Consider the following 21745-nt stretch of genomic DNA (forward strand, 5'->3'; position numbering starts at 1 on the left):
TTGTGTCAAAACACGTGTACACAGATAATGGCATATTCCCTCCCTTGTAAAATTTTAAGTCTAACTGCAAACACCGTATACTGTGCAGAAATCTGTGAAAGATGCTGAAAACACGGAAGGGTTATTAGAACAGTACCAAGTAATTTACCTCCCATCCAACTAATGTCCATGTTGGGGGTCTGGAAACTATAATAGCTCGCATGGCTGTGCCAGCTAGAGAAGCGGTTAGGATTACAAGATCAGAAAAAGGCTTCTTGAACATGTGTCCTACATGGTAGAAGACGCACATGTTGAAAGTAGCTCTCTTATTCTGTCAGATCTTAGGAAAAGAAAGCCTCAGTAACATTAAGAACATTTCTACTGTTTATGCTCAATGTTCATATTCAACCAATGAGTCTTAAAATACAATGAGGCAAAAAAAAGGGGGAGCTGTTATTATTCAGGTTATTTCAAATATATCATTTAAAATCAATTGGGGGAGGGTGCAAATGCTCCCTGCAAGGCATTAACTAAATAAAATATTTTCTCAAAAAAAAAAAAAAAAAAAGAACTACCACATCATTTACTTAGGTGTGTATCGTGCCTCCCCACTAAGACATAGCCTACTGAAATTCAGATTTTTTTGATTCACGTTGAGTTGTCCTGAGACTTCCAACACTGCATGTATTGCCAGAATTATAACTTAACTCTTTTGGATGCAAAACCAGCAGAGGTCCTACAAAATTAGAGATCTCTATGGAATGCAGAGGCCTCTGAGAGAGACCAGGCACTTTCTTCTTCACCCTAGCTAGTGGTCAGGATCCTGACTCACTGGGATCGCACCACAGGGATTACAGTGGCCAAAAGGGACTCTTCTCCCACCAAACACTGCACTAATTCTCCAGCATTCAGCGTTTCCACTTGAATGGAATAAAAACCCTTTTGAGAACAACAATTACAATCCCCCCATTTTTTTTCTCAGGCGCACCATTGGACTTCTCAGTGCCCGCACAATGCAAATAAGGCAGGCTTCCTTTCACAGAGTGATTAGTATGCAAACACAGCCTGCTTTTTTAGTAGGATGTGAAGAACCACCAACAAGCTTTGCTAAACCCAGAGGTTCTACAATTATTTCCACTGTTTATTTTTCAACAGAAGATTACACAATAACACCAAGGCGTTAGCTCTAGTTTGCCAATATTTTGTAAACAATGACAAGTTAGATTTTTAAACCCTTTGTGTCATATTTAAAGCTATGGTCAACTACAGATTCTAATACATTAATTTTTTCCCCAAATCTAGGAAACTCAACTTGTATGAGACAGGATTTAAGCTCTACTTTCTTTTTAAGAAACTGCACTTCATTTTTCAACAGAGAATGATCCGTCTGGCGTGTACCTTTAGAAAGCTCGTCATTTTTAAGATTTACTATCAATTCCAAAATAAGACTAAGAAATTACATTGTTATGGTACTCCATCCAGCTCATATGTACCTTTATAAACCTTGTGGCTTTCCAAATTATTGTTAAATTCAACAAAAACTATGTTTTTGGAGAAAATTAACTGAAATCCATTTAGCAAAATAATGCTACAAAGAAAATGGAATTTTGGGCCCCTAGGTGGCTCGGTGCATTAAGCACTGGACTCTTGATTTTGGCTCAGGTCATGATCTCAGGGTTCCTGAGTGGGAGGCCCTGAGCCCTGTGTTGGGAATCTCTCTACTGCTCTCTCTGCCCCTTCCCCACTCTCTCTCAAAAATAAATAAGTAAACATTTTTTTTAAATATTTAAAAAAAGGAAATGGAATATTTGAACTACAAATTATGTCCATGTGACCTTAATCTCAAGATAATAACTTAAGAAGCATTTCCAATTGATTGGTTCCTTGGTGATTTTTTACTGAAATTTCCAAGAAAATGCAAACCTACCGGATAGGTCATTAGAGCTGCCTTAATAAACACCTTGCTTGTCACATTATTTTTGTTTTTGCCTATGTCCACCTACAGAGGGTTATGAAGAGATTCTAATCATACTACAGGACATTTCCATCTATTGTCTTAAACAACAACAACAATCATCAATGACTCAATTGTTTTGCTCTGGATATGAATTTTTTTAATCCATGTTTTAAATGTTAAAATGTAAATTTGGTTTTTATGTTCCTTTAAAAACATCTTCTAGAGCAATCCTTTTTAAAATTTTTATTTATCTTGAGAGAGAGAGAGAGAGAGAGAGAGAGAGAAAGAACGTGCTTGCACACTCAAGCATGGGAGGGGCAGAGCAAGGGAGAGAGAATCCTAAGCAGGTTCCACATTGACAGCAGAGAACCTGATGCGGGGCTCAAACCTACAAAACCGTGAGATCATGACCTGAGCCAAAATCAAGCGTTGGACATTTAACTGACTGAGCCACCCAGGCACCGCCCATATAGAGATACTTTTTAAGGTCTGAAGTCAGATACAGATAAGACAACTTCAAATTTAATTACAGTGAAAATATTTCAAGAAGAGATGTAGGTCAACAGTGATTATGGCATTAAAAAAAAAAAAGTTTATTTATTTATTTTGAGAGGGGGGAGGGGCAGAGAGAGGGAGAGAGAGAATCACAAGTAGGTCCCACCTTGTTAGTACAGAGACTGAGGTGGGGCTCAATCTTATGAACCGTGAGATCATGACCTGAGCCAAAATCACGAGGCAGATGCTTAACTGACTGCACCACCCAGGCATCCCAATATAGTGATTATGGCTTAAATCAAACCCATCTTCTTGTGAACAGCCCCAACCCCCAGGACAAGTGACTCTGTCTGCTAATGAGGAGCTGCCTGTGACATCTGCACACCATCAGTTTCCTCCATCATTTCAGGGACATCAGTAAATCACTCAAGGTATTTGAGTTTCCTTGTCAAGTTCCAGGGTCCAACCAGTGCAAGTCACTTACACACCTGGATTCTCCAAACAGCATCAGATACATAACCAGCCCCACAGGTAACACCACCATATTCACTGAAGTTTTACATTATTCTCTTTTGTAAAAACTTTTAAATTCTAAATGAATGTGTAACAAAAGAGAAAAAGAACTGATTTATTTCTTCTGGTCTATAAACAAGCAAAACAGATGAAAGTGAAGTCTAAGTTAACAATGGAGTTCATCATTTTAAATCTCTCACGCTGAGTTCATTAAAAGAGAATAGAATTTTTTTTTTTAATTTTTTTTTCAATGTTTATTTATTTTTGGGACAGAGAGAGACAGAGCATGAACGGGGGAGGGGCAGAGAGAGAGGGAGACTCAGAATCGGAAACAGGCTCCAGGCTCTGAGCCATCAGCCCAGAGCCTGACGCGGGGCTCGAACTCACGGACCGCGAGATCGTGACCTGGCTGAAGTCGGACGCTTAACCGACTGCGCCACCCAGGTGCCCCAAAAGAGAATAGAATTTTAAACTCACTTATCACAAACAAAAAGCTTAATATTTAGAAACACATACACAGGCTGTTGAGATAATTACACATGTTTATAAATTTTGTTTCCTTAAAATATCCCCCCACTACACATTTATTGTTATTGTATTTAAATTAAAGTAATTTAACTGTCTGACTTTGTGATAGTTATTATCTTAATATTGCACAGGGCAGCAGAAATATAACATAGAATAATGTATTGATTTACACCCCAGTGACTTCAAAAGGATCTGTCATGAATATCTCTAGAAGACCAAATAATAAATGATTATACGGGTTTCTGGTTTAGACACAAAATACACGTAGATACCCAAATAAATTAATGTGCAAAATATTTATCTTCTAAAAAATATCCCTGTATCTAACTTAGCTGTGAAGAAGTATTTATAACAATAAAAATGTTCCTTTTATGAGAAGGGAGGAAGGGGAATGAACTGTCTACACGACCAGTTATCTTAATTGAGTCTGACCAATAATTTAAATTCTGATTCCAAAGCCAATTTAGCTCAAAATGACCTCAAATTGTAATCTAGGGCAGTTAACGGACTCATTTTCAATCTCTTATCTTCAAAGAATACCACACGATGTCCCTTTTTTGCTTCATTATGACAGATGGTTTTCTTTAATGAAAATTTTAAATTTTAAACATGTCATGCATAACTTTAACTTACATACACAAAAGGGGAAAATCGGAGAAAGGAATAAATAATTCTTAGTTATCTTTTTCTGACATTTCAAGGTTGTCTTTGGTGTCATTGCAAAGGAATAAATATTACAAATGTAACCAAAAACAATTTAGAAAGTGGTCTAGAATTTTTTACAAAGCTACCAAATACATTCATCTTGTATCTCCAACTTGCAGCCCAACTACATGGAACACTGGAGTTATTCCATAAATATTGGATTAAATGAATGTTTCTAATAAATGTTCCTGCTACCCAACAAGGCTGGGACACAGCCATTTGCAAATGTGTTCATGAAACTGCTCTTATTCTGGTTCACAGCATCACTGCCAAGCCCTGTCTTTATATCCAAGAGATGTGGAGTCTCAGGCCACCCTGGAATCTTTGAGGACTTCTTAGTTGAGGAAAGGTTCTTCAAACAGAACAACCTCCTCACAACTGGCCCTAACTCCCTGGATTGTCAATTCCCTCCAACATTCATCTTCTTAGGTCTTTGCTTTTGATGCACCCCTGGAACATTAACCTTTTCCTTTAAGAATTCTGCAAGCTTCAGGGTGCCTGGGTGGCTCAGTCAGTTAAGTGTCCAACTTCAGCTCAGATCATGAGCTCATGGATTGTGGGTTCAAGCCCCGTGCTGGGCTCTGTGCTGACAGATCAGAGCCTGGAGCCTGCTTCCGATTCTGTGTCTCCCTCTCTCTCTGCCCCCCTCCTGCTCATGCTGTCTCTCTGTCTCTCAAAAATAAACAAACAGTAGGGCACCTGGGTGGCTGCTGGTTGAGCATCTGACTTCAGCTCAGGTCATAAACACACAGTTCATGACTTTGAGCCCCGCGATGGGCTCTGTGCTGACACCTCAGAGCCTGGAGCCTGCTTCAGATTCTGTGTCTCCCTCTCTCTGCCTCCTCCCCCACTCATGCTTCGTCTCTATCTTTCAAAAATGAATAAATGTTAAAAAAAATTAAAAAATAAATAAATAAACATTAAAAAAAAAAGTTCTGCTGGCATTCTTAAATCTCACAAATGCCCTATTAGAACATGTGAGATGAGAGATTTCAAATGTGTGCTCTGGCTTGTAGCAATTGTGATCCTTCAAAGAGGTCATCAGAAGGTTCTCGCATGCTGCTTCAAAATTAAAGCCAACAACCCTTCTCATACCACTAACATCAACCCAACACACATGCACACAACTATAAGCTGCAGGAGGCTGAGGGCCCTGTATCTCTTCTCCCATGCTGAATTATTCTTCAGTCCAGGAAGACTGAATGTTTATTAGCTGGAGAGGTTAAATCCCAGGGAATTTGCTCTTGGGGAATGCCAGGCATTGTTGACAGCAGAAGTGCCCCCACTAAAAATAGAGGGATTCAATGAAATCTTGACTAGTGGGTAAAATACTCTCAAACCATTCAGCTCAGAGAAAAACAATAGTTAGACCTTTACCTCATGGGCTGCAAAATACTGAACTCTCTTAAACTGATCAGCCCAAGAGAAAATGCATGTACTAGTGAACGGATGTGGACGTTTCCCACCCATTGTATCAACCTGCAGTGAAGCCCACCCACACAGAGATTTCCCAGAGCTTTTTACTGTCTCACTCCCAATTACTAATAAGTGGCTAAGGACCATTATAATTTGAGAAATAAAATGAAACAGTATGAAACACAAGAGGAGATACTAAAGGATAATAAAGGGGAATTCAGAGGATAAAGAGATAACACAGGATACAAGAAAATTTTTCTAAGTTTATTTTGAGAGAGGCAGAGATAGTGCAAGTGGGAGAGGGGCAGAGAGAAAGGAGACAGAGAATCCCAAGCAGGCTCTACGCTGCCAGGGCAGAGCCCGACATGAGGCTTGAACTTACGAAACCGTGAGATCGCGACCTCAGCCCAAACCAAGAGTTGGTGGTGGCTTAACTGACTGAGCCACCCAGGCATTACAAGAAAATTTTTCTAAAATACTCAGAAATATAAAAGATATTGTACCAAGAAACAAGAAGAGGAAACTACCAAAAAGACAGTCAGACAATAAAACAGAATTCTTAGAAATTAAAAACATGCTAGCAAGATAGAAAATCCAATTTGGCAAGAAGCTGACAAAACTTCCCAGAAAGTAAAAGGTGGAGAGTTTCAAGGACAAAGAAATGAATGTAGGAGAGAGAAGACAAAAGGAAAAAAAAAATTAGAGGAGCAATCTAACTTCTGAATAAGAGCTCCAGAGAAAAGAGAAAAAACAGAGATATGAAAATACCAAGTAAATAATGCAGGAACATTTACTAGCACAGAAAAACATGAATTTCCAGACCAAAATGGCCCACTGAGAACCTACCTCCCATAAATAAAAACAGACCTACAACAAAGTACAGCATTGTGAAATTTCAGAATGCTGTAACAAAGGGAAGATCCTAAGATCTTCTAGATGAGAAATAAATAAGTTTTGTACAAAATATTACAAATCAGAAAGCATTAGATGTCACAAATGCAACAATGAAAGCTAGAAAACAAAAGTTTTGAAGGAGCAATACCTTCCAAGTCCTTGGAGACAGCAATTTCCAACCTAGAGAATTGTGTATGAGGCAAATATAAATTAACTGCTGCAAGCATAGATCACCAACAGTCAAAAGTGAAGAATGAGAATAAGGTCTAGGATATATGCCCTCTGAAAATGAAAGAAAATAGCCACATTTGAACATATTGACAGGGAATTTACATGTCAGTCTGAGAGGTGGATAATGAATTAGTGATAGGTATATAGAAAACTAAGCAAAGAAAAACTAAGGCCATCATAAACTTCAGGAAAGACAGTACATTATATAAGAAATGAAATAAAATCATATAATTGCTCAACGCTCAGCTGTGAATAATATTTACATGGTCATAATAATGTAAACATTAAATATTGTTTAAATCAAAAATGGAAAAATTGTTATACTGGGAGGCCAAGGTAAAGGAAATAAGGGGGTAGAGAGTATTGTACGAATACTAAACCCACAGAGAATAAAGTCAATAAATAATGCCTGAAACTGACAAAGTAAGAAAGTGTAAATATGGACATTAAAAAAGGTAGAAACAACTAAATGAATAGAAAGTGGATGCTTCAGGGAAGTCAAAATCAGAAACAGGAAGGATAACGGAGGGGTAAGAAAGGGTAGTAAGGGTTGAGGCAGGGGACTGATGTTTCATGTTTTATAAAATGACTTAACTTCTTAAACACTGTGGACATGTCATTTTGCTAAGAATAAAAATTAAATTTAAGAAAGGGAGGAATTACAACCAATGAATTCTAATTGCTTGAATAGTTAGGATCTTTAATCCCAATACATATGGACTATAATGTAATGGAGAAGAGAGAGACGCTGGCTGACACAACTTCTCTTAGTGGTAAGTAAATAGCTGTGGAATTCAAGCAGAGCTGAGAGGCTATATATAACAAGGTCACTCTATAGGAATGAAATATGAAATATCCTTTGTCCTAAATCATTGGGGATTAGAATGTCTCATGACTGCTTTCTCCATATGAGTAACACTAATTATATTACTTTTCATTCCAACTTACCACTGGTGAAGAGAGTGGTACCTACATCTATGTCTGTTTCATGTTTGCAACTATACAGAGACTCCTTGAAATCATACCTCCTTCATTACGTAGGACAGAGCTGAATATGAAAGACACATGCTCCAAAAACTAATCCATATAAGTTTTGCCTGCTGCTTGGATAGGCCAATAGTTGGCTCTTCCAAATGAGGCTTAATTATGAACACCCATTATTTATGCTGCACTATGTTACAGACATTCCCTTGGAACTTTGTCATGTATAGAACTTTGTGTTCTTGAATCTGTTTTTCATAATTTTTCCATCCATTCAAGTTACTACATCTTCCTACTAGTATACTACAAATATACTTATACCTAATAGTCATGTTTCCTTGATTCTAGTTTGAGTCTCAGAGCCCTTCTACATGTGGTAGAAGCTAGGAAATTAACTAAGAATATATGCACTCTTTCTGGGGGAAAAAAAAGGCTAAAGGACTTCCCCTATGGGTCAAGTGCATACAATTAAATGCATGGGCTTTGGGATATCTATTTTGGCTATCCAGAGGCATCTTTCTCTTACTTCTTCTTTTTTTTCCTTATTCTTCATGCTTCATGTTCCAAAGATTTAAGGATGCCAGACAAATGACTTCCAGATTAATGAAGTGTCACCAATATGATCTTTAGCAGCAACCATTTATTTAAGTACACTAAATTTTATGGCTCTACTATTATGGTGAATTGACAAGTTTAAAATTAACCCTATGCAAATAGAAAGGAGAGCCTATGTAAGCCAAGTTGTTTTTTTTTAATTCTACTTTTTTCAAAACCAAGATCTACCAGACTTTGCTTCCAAAGGAGTTGAAACAAACAGCTAAGCAATCAGCCATGGTGTTTCTAACTCAGTTGCAATTCATGGTGATCCTGAACTCTCAGAGAATGAAAACTAAATGGGAAAAAATGTGATTCTAATTATAATCAATACTTAAATCCAACACTAATTGTACACCCCTTCACTGTGAACTTTAACAGAAAGAAGGAAAATGGGAAAAAATTACTGAGCTTACTCTGTGCCAGACAGTTGCATAAATTACCTCATTTCATCCTCACAATAACCCTATTAGGCGGGTATTATTATTCCTGTTTCACAGAGAAATAAACTGAGCATTGGAGAGATTAAATAACTGGCTCAAGGTCACAGAAAGCAGAAGACCCAGGGTGCAAAATGCCAAGTTTGATGTCAAAGGCCCCTGAGGCTCCCCCTACAGTATGCACCACTCTATAACACTACAAGGAGATACTAAATTAAGAAAGGAAGATAATGTGTAATTATAACTCAGATCAAAGAGCTTGTGCTGGATTTGCATCTCCTCGTGCTCCTGACAGCAGATCTTTAAGCTTCCATGTTGCACCCTGAATCCAATTCTCATACAGCAACTGCAGCTTAACTAGCAACTGGCAGCATCTCACACAGACGAAACGGACACTGGGAGACGCAGCATGAATAAAAGAACATCAGGAGTCAGTCACGCCCATGTCCCCTTTTGCCAATATCACAAAAACAATGCAGCCCATTTGTGACAAACTGAACAAACTTCAAAGGGTTTTGCTATCAACAAACCTTTTTTAAAGGTATAGAATAAAGGTACAGATGTCATGGGCAATGGTGCGAGAAAATAAGATGGTGTCTAAAACTTATCACCTACCATGATTAATGAAACCAATGGGGAGAAAACCCTCTAACATTATCCTCTTCTTCTCAGGTGACCCCATCCCGTTGTCCTGTGAAAGGTTTGTTCATGACCTGGCTCTTTTCCCTTGTGCCCAGATGGCCCCCCAGTCTGAAGCCTTTCCCCACCCCAACACCCCATTCTTCCTTCTTTGTGGTCAAATACCCTGGCTATCCACTCCTCCTCTGTCTTTGGCTCTGAGAATGTGAATTTCACTACCCAACTAAACTTCTCTAAGATCCCCACTCTCCTCTGATTCAAACCCCCAGTTTTCCACTTGTGCCTCATCTTTCTTACACACATATCCACTTTTAACGACTACCACCCACTTTTTAATACAGTATTTATTTTACAATCTGAATACAAAACAATGTATGCTCATTAGAGAAAACTCAGATGGTATAAAAAAAGGTGTCTTCTTACAGTCTTAGTGAATGACAGACATTTTTTAAAAAAACAAAATCAGTATTATATACACCATTTGTTTCCAACTTTTGTCCACTTTATTCTTCTCTACCAGGTGTTCACACCACTAGGCTCTGGTCCCCACCCCCTTTTTTTCAATATCACTTTCCAAATTATGTACAAGATGCCATTCTAAATGCTACATAAAAACTACAACATAAATATTTCCAGGTGTAATGAAGATTGCACAATACACTGATTATAATCTATGATGTCTTCTCTCCACTGGAAAGGAATACAAATATAGACTACGATGATCCCTCAGTCTTCTTGGTACCCCGCTCCCAGCTGGGCTCCTGCATCTTCCTCCCAAACATGCAACACATCACCTACCTCATCTATGCTTCCTAGATGTAAAGCAAAATCCTGACTACAAAGCCTCCAGCTGTCACTATACTGGGAAGAATTCTCCAACTGCCCTAGCGCCCAGGTAATTTTTCCTCTGCCTCTGAAATCTTAGCCACATATCTGGCTTTAGATGCTACCTGGTACTCCCAGTTGCCTTTTCATTCTCCACTAGATAGTAGGCTAACAAAATATTGTACTGTTGAGTTTTGGAGCTCTGTTGTACACCTGCAGCTAAAAGACTGCATAGATGCCCAGCAAGTATTTCTGCTGTCACTGCTGCTCCCTATGCCCCTAAACCATTAGGTCTCTGCCCTACACCTTCTCTGCCCCACAAAATGGCTTAGCCTCTGTCTAATCCTATATTCCTCTATCTATGATATTATTTTTATCTGAGCCATAATTAGATATGTTTTCCATCACAACTGGGTCAAGAAAAGTTTCACAAAATACTTACCCTTGCTACAAAGATACATACTCTCTTTCCCATTCCATTCCATTCCCTCCCATTCCATTCCATTCCCTCTTTCCTCTATTTTCCCTTCCTTCCATCCTTCCTTTCCTGCTTTTTCAATGCTGGTGGAAGTCTATTTGAATAGATTTTACCACTCACAGTTGAAAATACTGACCTAGAAGTTAAGATACCAGGACGCCCAATTTTTTTTTTCTAAAACCTAATCTATGTAGAACTGAGGTCTATCTTTCATTCAAGGTAACGCCTTTTCTCAATTTCCCCACCATGCTGACAGCTCCATGATTTTATTCCCTTGGGTTTGCAACTTAAAAAGTTTTCTCTCTCCTAGTCACCTACCATTTTGGATCTATCATCTACCCCAGATGAGTCATTTGTCATCTCTAACCTCTCAGCTGTGTGCCTTTTTTATCCTTATCCAAAACCACTACAAGTGTACTTCCTAAGATTATCTGTTTTACAAACTATATCACGGTTGGATTCCTTTAACAAGCCCCTGTGGAACATAAAAATTTGATTTTTATAAAATTTTATAAAACTTGATTTTTGTGTAGCAAAAATCCTTTTCCTAACACTATTTGGTCCAGCTACAGAAACTAACACTCCCTGGGGCGCCTGGGTGGCGCAGTCGGTTAAGCGTCCGACTTCAGCCAGGTCACGATCTCGCGGTCCGGGAGTTCGAGCCCCGCGTCAGGCTCTGGGCTGATGGCTCGGAGCCTGGAGCCTGTTTCCGATTCTGTGTCTCCCTCTCTCTCTGCCCCTCCCCCGTTCATGCTCTGTCTCTCTCTGTCCCAAAAATAAATAAATGTTAAAAAAAAAAAAAATTAAAAAAAAAAAAAGAAACTAACACTCCCTCCAAGTACTGCAGTGATCCCTACCAGTTTCCTCCTATTTCTCTGTTAATTCAAAGCTAGCATCAAACACAGAGCCTAGCACAGCAGATGTTCAAGTGTTATCATGGAATATAACCTTAAATATTTTAGAAAATGATTTCTCCAACATCCCTCTCCTTTGTCTAGCGTTTAAGATTTTAATAAGACCTGGCCCAATCTCCAGTCTGTTTTCAATGATCTTGAAGACCAATTCTCTAGCTAGACACATGCTGTCCTACAGAGAAATGGGTCCTCTCTCTCCTTATCTGTCCTTATGCCCGTGAGGGTCCACATCAAATACCAGCTTGTCCAACACCTTCTTCTGGACATTAAAACGAACCGAGATGATGAGATGATTTTTGTCTTTCTTAACAATTCTCACAATTAGTATTTGCCTCCTTCTTTTTGGCAATGATTCATACAGTAACGTTCATGATTTCCTAACTGTGTGAACTAAGCGTTTCCTCCCCAACCATCTGAAAGCTTCTGTAGGACTGGTATGGTATTATTGTTTTCCCCCTCAGCCTCCAGGACAGAACTTTGCACATCATATTCACAGTACACATACTTCCTAAACATTTCAAAGAAAACCTCCGTTCAAGATGAACTTGTGAAAAGCACATATTGAGTGCCTAACTTGTTTTACATATGAGATTTTATTTAAGCTCACCAAAACCCACAACGGAGGTGTCATGATCCCCATTCTACAGACAGAGGGAGGCAGGCCCAGAAGTGCAGCAAGGTACAGAATGTCACTTACAATGAGGGCACTCAAACTAGACTTGTCAGACCCAAAGCTCTTGGTTTGCCCCTCCCCCGAGTCACCACTCCCTCACTTCTGGCGGACGCCAAGCAAATTCACATCCTGATGCTGTGTGTATTCAGATGGTCCTCACTTCAGAACATGAGAAGATGGAGTCAACTATGCACGTATGGTCCCAGGTTCACCCCTGTAAACTACTTAAGATTTTCACGGCCTCAGCTTCTATTTAAAGACCTGACACAATCTGGCCTCACAGAGCTTTTCTCCCCCCTACTATCGGGCCACTTCTCCCCAAGCCCCCCCATGCTGTTCCCTCAGCATCACCCTATGCATTCATCTCTCCACCACCTGAATCACTTCTGCTTCCTGCTCCAGGGAGTGGAGGCCCAGGCCCAGCTTAAGGGGGTCTGAAGCAGAGTTAATGGCTTTCTTCCCTGTGCTCCAATGGTATCTAATTCATGTCTCTACTTATAAGGATTGTATGTCTGTCTCCCACACTACATGGTGAACTCCAGAGGCAGAAGCATAGCTTCCTCGACCTTATAATCTGAAACCCAAAACAATCTGGAAGCAACTTGGCCTTGTCAAGATTTCAGGAAAGTTTGCTGAATTAAATGGAATTTACAGATGGGTGTTGTGATTCACTGTTTGTTGAATTAAGTAGTCAATCAACCAGGTCTCAAATGAGAATACCATCTGTTCTTATTTCACAGAGTTTTGTAAATGTCACCTCTTCACCCCACCCCAACCACACAAAGGTGGGATCCCTGTAATAATCTTTTAGAGTATCCTGTTCCCGTCCTTATTTTTCTTTATCAGAATATGGGATTATAAATATTACATGTATGTTACAGGTTTAATGTCTGTATTCCTCCACACTTAGACTGGAAGTTCCATGAAGACAGAGACAATGTATGTTTACCACTGCATTCCCAGAACACCGCACTCAATAAATATTTAGTGAACAAATGATATGAAGACTGGATGACAGAATGCAGAGCAAAAGTCTGGGACTGTACGATGATGATTAAGACATAATTATGGGGATTATCGATGCAGTTTCCCTCCTTGTAGATAGCTAACACAAAATCTGAGTTTCTTTTCCAACACAGCATATGTCTTTAGTTGGCAAAAATACTTCCTGCCCTGCCAGTAGGGCATTTATGTCTGACTCATTTGCATAATAATAGCAATTACTTTATTTTATTCCAGATAGTAATTTACAAAAATATAAGCAGGGAGAAATATTAAATCGACTCAAGTCTCACTTAAGATTTTCTGTAAAATAAAGAGGTCAAATGGCTTCTTCTTTCTAAAAACAATTTTGATTTTGATGTATGATTCTGATCTTCAAAGCACTACACAAACAACCTTTAGGAGACACGTGCTTGACAAACTGGAACAGTCAACCTATTTCTGAAGCAAGTGGACTCAAGCAGACCGAAACACAGTTGCTGGCACTAGGGCAGATGTCTGCAGGGCCCCCACATTACATGGGCTCCTTCCAAGGCTGTGTGGCATGGGGACCTGCCGACATGTTTTTGTTTAATTTTTTTTTTTAATGTTTATTTTTGAGAGAGAGAGAGAGAGAGAGAGAGAGAGAGAGAGAGACCGGGCATGAATGGGGGAGGGTCAAAAGAGAGGGAGACACAGAATCTGAAGCAGGCTCTAGGCTCTGAGCTGTCAGCACAGAGTCCGATGCAGGGCTCGAACTCACAGACCGTGAGATCATGACCTGAGCTGAAGTCGGATGCTCAACCGACTGAGCCACCCAGGCGCCCCAAAGCCAACATGTTCTCATGGTCACTTATCTCCTAAATTTTGTGGAAGAGTTTTTTATTTTCCTTAAACGGGCCCTTCAAAATTGCACATCCTTCAGGCCCCATGAAATCCATATCAACCTTTGTGCTGATGGCTTTCAGCCTTATAAGGAGAATCACTTTTCTCTCTAACATATTCACAAGCAACATGACAGTGCAGGCATATTCAAGATTTTTTAAAGTCAAGCTCTAGTCACTGAAGAAGTCATGTTCTCATAATATCCTTCTTTGGGTCATGGAAAGAGCACTATGTCTGAATATTATGTTTTTTCTAGATCCATATACACCTCTCTTTCTCATCGATAAACACGGCTCACACGCACTGAAGTCCTGTGATCTCTAATATATTCACCACTCTAACATGGGGGCACTGCTAATTTTGCCATTTTGCAGAAGAGAAAGCTGAAACTTAGGGAAGCTATAGGGCTTGCCCCAAATCGGACGGCAAATAAGGGATATGTACAGCTGGGCTTTCAACCTGGGGTTGTGGGCCGCTCCCTCTTAAACTCTATGTGATCCTACCCTCTAGGTTTCTTGCCAGCAGAAAGTATTCCATCTCAGTCCTTTGTAATTCCCCACAGAGCTGGAACTCAATTAATATATGTGATCAACGGTTGGAGGGAATACCTAATGTAACACAATCTCAAGTGCTGTGACATTACTATAGATATTCCTAAAGGATGAGGTAATCAGATACCAAGGCCTGTCACATGTTATCTCAAGGATGACACCGACAGAAAACAGACCAGTGTTGGCAGCTACCAATCAGAAAGTCCTGGGTGAGAATACAGAATGGAATAGAAAGAAGCCTTTCAAGTCCTATCAGCGATGTGGTCTTTGAACTCAAAGGAAAACATATTTACATATATCTGGCAGAAAAAGAATGCACAATAGGTACATTAAAACCTTTTCTTCCCCCCCCCCCAAAAAAAAAAAACACACATACACAAGACAGAGCAAAGGGCTTATCTTTTCAATGTAGTCGCGTTTTGGTCTCCAACTGCTTGGAAGCTAAATTAATAGTGCAGGAAGGTAGAAGTGTGTCATCCTAGCTGAAAACAGTTAAATCAGTGGCTGCGTGTAGACAAGGCCTAAAAGCGCCTTAACTGTAATGTATGGAAACTGCCAGAAAGACTGCCATTTGGCACGCAGACCAACATCAAAAGGCAATGACCCTAATGAGCATCTTCAGCAGACAGACAGCATTTCAAAAGTGCGAAATGAAAGGGCATAATGACACCACTAGCAACGCCAAATAATTTACATCCCTTTACATCAGTGAATGGTTTTAAGGGTTGGCACCGAGAGTTAATACTGATAACAAAAAGGGCTAAACGTGACATGACTGTGACCTTCAGATGGACTTCTGGATGTTGTTGCCCTACTGTAGTAAGCACATCGACCTGTATTATCAATGACTGTTTCACTAGGGTTGTTTCCTCGTAGGAAAAAACTCTGGGCCTCGTAGACACCTAATCCGTAGGATTCAGAGGGGTCCCTGGGCATCCCCGTCTTCCTAAGAGGGCGTCTCTTACACTATTGCTCAGAGACCTATTTCAAGACATGTATGAAACTCTCTTCTGAATTTTACTCATTTCTCCTCTTTTTAACTCAAGGAACCTTAACCTTAGTCTTTTTTATTTCAAAACTCAAGTACTCATTATTACTACATAGCCAGTTGATTTATGGTTCCAATCTTGTCTGATTTGTAACCCATTTTTAAGTACTAGTAAAATGCTATTTGTAATTTGCTGCCCTTTCTTTTAAAGATCCAGATGTTTCTTAGCTTATACATTTGTCAGAACACTACACTGAGGAGTTACCAGTTATGGAAGTGACATTAAAATATTTATCCTGACACCATGAAGTATCTGTGGGCTCTAAGACTCAATACTAAAACAGTACCAGAGAGCCTTTTCTGCATGCCTTTGTCTCCTCTCAGGCTGCCTGTTCCCAGAAGACTGGCAGTGGCAGGTGGGACCCCATCTCTCTCCACCCTGCCGACTGCTTCTGCTCTCCATCACCACAAACCCAAGATTGGCAGGGAAAGTCCATACTGTTCGCTAGCAACAGGTAGTCAATCACTCATTTCGCACAAAGACAGGAAGGACTGTCTGTAAAATATCTTTGGAGGTCTGCCAGTAGCATTGAAGTCACTTTCTGTCTGGAGGGCAGCCACGGTGCTTTAACACTGAAGACGTAAATATGGGGAATTCATCAAACTCCTATTAAGTAGAGGCTTTGTCACCTTAAAAAATTAAGTGGTTGGATCAGAAATTCCCAAGTCCATATTTCATATTTCAAGCAGTGTAAAGTTTATAAGATGCTGTCTATAATTGAAGAAACCAAGTTCCATAGCAAACAAAAACATCTGTCATGTGTAAAGATTAGGTTTTGAATGAGAAAATGGTGCTATTTATTTTGAGAGGCAATTAAGACCTTGTTCCCTGTGACAGAAAAATATAGATACAGATTACTTACATTAAACTACATATTACCTATCTGAGGAACTCGATTAATGATGAATGGACTCCAAAGAGAACCACTACGCAAAACTCTTAGAATTACAGGTTTTCATGTGACTAACTGCTCCCTCTGATCCGTCGCCTTGAGTAAGCACCCACAGCCCTTGCTAAGACCACACCCATTCCATAATTTTTGGGTTTGGTGGGGGGTTTGCAAACAATTACTGCCTTAATTCTTGTACTATCAAGCTCAAGAAACAGTTCACCAGTTAGGTCAACAAATCCTTAGTTTAAACAATTAGCAAAGAGACTCGGATAAACCTCCTTTATTGAGCAAGATTATGCTCTGCTATTTTCTGCTATTCCAGTATTACTTCTAAAAAAGTAGATCCTCAGGAAACATACCTGGGGAAAAAAGTCAACAAATTCAATCTGTTGAGGGAAGAAGGGGGAAGCTTCTTGAAAAAGTGACTTAAAAAAAATGTAAATTTTTGGACTAATGAAAGCAACATGATTGGTAGATCTTTAGAACCTTCACAGCAGGAATAGTAACTCAAAAACTATTAAATAAAGGACAGGCCACACTTCCACACTGTCTGCGTTATATTCTTTTTGTGTCCACCTGTGTTAAATTTTAAACAAATTCTGAGTTATTTCCAGTATTTTAATCTACGCTAATATTTGTCGAAAGAAAAATTAACTTTCTGGTTTTGGGATAGAGTCGTGCAACTTCTTCCACATTCTTCAGTACAACTAACATTATATTCAGTTGCATTTTGTTCAGAAACACACCTTTCTGACCTTCAAATAAAAATCAACAAAAATAATACAGCTCGGCATAATTGTACTCACAGCAAACCTGACTGAAACACACCTTGATGGTTCATTTAGTGAGGGACGTTGTAGGTACTCATATACCTACTAGCTGGCTTCTGTGAGGTAGCAAAGGTGTCCTTTGTTCTTAATCAGTGCTACCTTGTTAGAAAACCAGTCAGTCCTATTCATTCCTCTACTCTAGCAAGTAAAATTGGAAGAGGATTGTAAAATTGCCAGATAAACACGACTTAACCATTCCAAATCATTCCATTTTTCCACAAAACATCCAGAACTGCTGTCAGAATAAACTCAAATTTGCTGTGTGATTCCGCAACCTTTCACCTTATTCGGAAAGAGCAAAAGATACCAAAATGAGACAGGCTGCAGGACTGATTTCCTTTGGTGTTAAGGGTAGCACACGTTGTATTTAAATTTTCATACGCACTGTATAGAGCGCGGAGACTGAACTACCACTGTCCCTGAACATACATTTGAGGAAAAAATAATGTTACTATTATAATAATTATTACTACGTATACACATTTACATATATGTGCGTACGTATATATAATACTGTTTTTATTTCCACCCTGACCCTTTGATTTGAAGGCTTCGATTTTTTTTTAACTGTGGAATTATCAATATTTTAATGGAAAATGATTTCTCTTTGGAAAACCGTTCAACTTCTTTCTTTTGTTAGGCAAGCTTGTGTGCGTTTAGTGTTCTGCCTTGTCCCCATCCTCACAGTCCTAGGGCGGGACTGAGGCCGCTTTCCCTCCAGGGAACACTGATCAGAATGCCACCCTTGCCTGGTCAGCCACCGCATCCCAATCCGGGACTCCCTTGACGGGTACTAGCCTGCGCCTGCCCGCACATCCCAACACGGAAGGTTACACCCTTCACGGTGGTGGAAAGGTTGGCCAGCGATCCCTCCCAAAGGCCCCCCAAAGAGCAGGTCTCCATGGCCACGCCCCCACCTCGAGGGGAGGAGGGCACGCACGGAGACCAGCCGGCACCACAGAAAAGGGCAAGCCCGGTGCGGCCCCGGCCAGGTGGCGGAGGGACCAGCGACCTGCCGCGCGGGGCCGTCCGGCGGCTGAGGGTCCCCTCAACCCCCCTCGGCCCCACCCCCAGCCTCGCCCCCGGCCCGCAGCAGGCCGGTCGGCGCACGCGCGAGTCGATGCTCCCAGCCACTGCGCCCTCCCAGGCTACAAGCTCGGTCCGGGAAGACACGGGCAGAGTGTGCACGCTGGGGGGCGGAAGGGACGCCCCGGGGCTGCGTGACAGAGGCTCGAGTGGGCGAGCATGGGCGGGCCGGACCTCCTGGGAGCACCTGGGCTCCATCTTCTTCCCTCAGGGCTGCGGGGCGGGGTTTCTCCTGGCGGGGGGGGGGGGGGGGGGTGAGCAAGACCGTTAGGCTGGAACACCGGGAGACGGTCCTGGCAGCTCTGGGCCGCCACCCGCGCCGCAATAAAAGCCTCTCACGGCTTCCCGCCCAGCCAGCCTCGCTCTGATTGGTCGCCATGGGAAAGGGACCCGAGTTGGCTGGAGGCGGTGGCCGGGGCTACTCCCGTGCCGCCCGGGGAGGGCCCGCCCCGAGCGCTCCCCAACCCGGGCTCCGCCGTCTAGGGTAGCAGAGGCGGCACCTGGCAGCGGCCGCCGGGACTCACCGTCCCCTCTGCTCTGCTCTCCCCGGGCGCTTCCCGGCACACGCCCCCCTCCCGGAATGTGCGCCCACCCCACCCAGCTCTCTGAGGCCCCTGATCCATTTCTTCCTCCTTCCCGACCATCCATGCCAGAGCGCAAATCCCTGGGTGGGGTGGGGTGTGGAGAGCAGCTGGAGGGGACGTTGGGCGAGCACAGAAGAATCTCCCAGGGAGGCCGGGGTGGAAATACCCTAAATGAAATGAACCTCCCTCCTGGCCGGCCACCGAGGTTTTCTGGGCGGCGGCGCAGCCCCCGCCACCCGCGCGGCAGCATCCCTCGACTATCTCCTCCTCAGCTCCCTATTGTTCACACTTTGCTAGATTCAGGAACCTCGCCCAAAGAAAGGAGGCTAGGCGAGGTGCTGCGGGTGGCTACCTGCCATTCTTCTCGCGCACCGTGCAACACGGGGCTCGCGGTGAGTGTGAAGGCACACGCGCGCGCGCACACACACGCGCACACACACACCAGGCAGCCCGATCACGCCCTCCTCGCCCTCCGCCCCTCCGCACTTCCTCCTGTCAAAACGCGGCGCTCGGCCCTCCCATCCCTCCGTGCTCCCGGCCGAGAGCAGGCTTTGCAAGTAACCAGCGATTTGGCAAATGAAAAACTAACGTCATATCGACGGGGGTGCAAGAACGGCCACACAGCCCTGAGATTCTGCCCATTTTCGCCTCATTTTGCAAACCGTTATTCACCCCGGGCAGGAGGGGGGGGGGCTGGGCGCGACGGCGGCGAGCCCCACTTTATTAGACCCAGGGAAATAACGATGGGGCAGCCGCCCCTGCCTTATTGTTCACTCTTCCCGGGACCGGGGCTCACGAGCCCCTGCCCCGCGGAACCTGAGCCCGCGCAGCAGCACCTCTGAGCCGCGGCAACCCCGCCCCGCCGCCCGCTTTGGGAAGGAGCGCTGCCCAGCACCGGTGCGGCCACAGCGTCCCCGGGAGCGTCCCTGTCCCCGGGAGCAGGCGGCTCGGCTCCCGCGTTGCGGGCACACAAAGTGGGAAGGGCGGGCGCGCCGGAGGCGCGTCCGGTGCTCGCGGCGCTGGTAGGCAGCCCCGGTCCGGCGCAGCCCCGGAGAGCGCAGGGCTCGGCGGGGCAGCAAGGGCTACACGCTCCTTCCTCGGCTCAACGACAATGACCACCCTTAGCATTCCACGTAAAGCCACCCCAAATACCAGTGTCCCCGTGGGAGGAGGAGGGGGGAGGGGGTGATCAGTACATCAGAATGAGAATAATCATAATTTCAAAATGTACCTGCAGTTCCCAGGAAAAACAAAGTCCAGATGAGATCCTTAGTTTGCAGCATTGTAATCTGCTGGCTGGGAGGGACGTTCTTGCCGCGGTAAATTCTGTGCCCCCCCCCTTGCAGAGAGTGTGGACGGCGGCAGAGCCACAGACCTAGGGGCAGACAATTGCCAGGCTGAGTATGATTATTTTTGCAGAATTGTTTCCTGCCAGCGGCTTGCCGAGCTGCGTTCACGCGCTGATCGGAGAATGAGTGACAGTCCCAGCCTCAGCACACTCGCAACTCGGAGATCCTTGCGCTGGCCCGGGTTCGCTTTGATGGAACTGGGGATGGAAGCGGGGGGCGGGGGGGCGGGGGTGAGAACCTCACTGTGTCCTTCCACCACGCCGGCCACAAATAGTGCCGAACATCAAGGAGGTAAGAGAGACAGGGGAGGCAGATGCGGCCGCCTGCAAAACGCGGCCTGGAGCTGCTGGAGGAGTCGGGCTCTTTCTCACGCAGTCTTCAGGCAGAGCTGGGATTTCTTCTCTTCACACTTCTCCCCCACGCCTCCACGGTCCCTCCGGCCACCCAGCCTTCCTTAGTTGGGAAGGTGGATATTTTAATAACCAGTAAATAATAAATACACAATCTTAGGTTTGGTTAGGTTTTCAAAGTCGTCCAATCTCTCCATTTAGATCCTAAGATCCTTGAAACACAGGATAGCTTAGGACTTTTTTTTTTTTTAAGTGCAGGAAATTAGAAATTTGGAGAGGTATGGAGATAGACTGCTAGTGCAGGGTTTTGCTTTGGGTTTGTTTGTTTGTTTGTTTGTTTGTTTTAAACTGGCTATGAAGTTTACTCTCCCACAGAGTGGCAACAGATCTCAGGGGAAGGAGGTGGGAAGCTACTTAAGTTCGAAGAAAACGCAGATGTTTGGAAGGAATTTCCAGAAATAACCGAAGGAAATGTTTTCTTGTTTATGAATGCTGAAATCTGTGGTCTCTTTAGGAAGATCACTGAGCCTTTTACGTAGATTTTATGGTACAGGCGAGATACTGGATATTAATTTTTTCTTATAATGGCACAGAACCTCAATTCTTAAAGCTATTCACGTAGGATATCACTGAGGTACGCACAGAGGGTTTCAGTTAATCTTACAATTGTATTTTATATAGAAGAGGGTGGGGGAGCAGGGGGGAAATAAACATGTCTCAGCACCTGAGCAAGGCTTGAGTGTTTAAGAAACAAAATTTGAGGAAGAATCAGGAGCACAAATTGTTCTAGATGCTGGACTAGCTTATTAGCCCAGCACAGTGACCCTCCCAGAGGAAGGCTGCCACGTTCAAAGCACCAATGCATCAATATTACCAAGTACTCCCTTTTTCTTTAAAGGTCAGGCTCTCCACAGTTGTACCGCTCT

General features: G+C 42.8%; 1 protein-coding gene across 20 annotated transcripts in view; it reads right to left on the bottom strand.

Annotated features, from left to right (window-relative positions):
- Positions 1–20677, bottom strand: part of NCAM1 (neural cell adhesion molecule 1) — a 314921-nt gene extending 294244 nt beyond the window's left edge. For 5 of the 20 annotated variants that reach the window (XM_086679094.1, XM_086679093.1, XM_086679092.1 and 2 more), the window contains exon 1: positions 20352–20676. In XM_086679094.1, the coding sequence (XP_086535220.1) occupies positions 20352–20403 (52 nt within the window). In that variant the 5' untranslated portion in view covers positions 20404–20676. Of the gene's footprint in view, positions 1–20351 lie in introns of all 20 variants that reach the window. The other 15 variants (XM_086679102.1, XM_086679101.1, XM_086679100.1 and 12 more) reach the window with 4 other exon arrangements.
- Between the last annotated feature and the right edge of the window lie 1068 nt (positions 20678–21745).

Source organism: Puma concolor, chromosome D1, assembly GCF_028749965.1.
Source record: "Puma concolor isolate L17-30 chromosome D1, mPumCon1.1.hap2, whole genome shotgun sequence".
Lineage (NCBI taxonomy): Eukaryota > Metazoa > Chordata > Mammalia > Carnivora > Felidae > Puma > Puma concolor.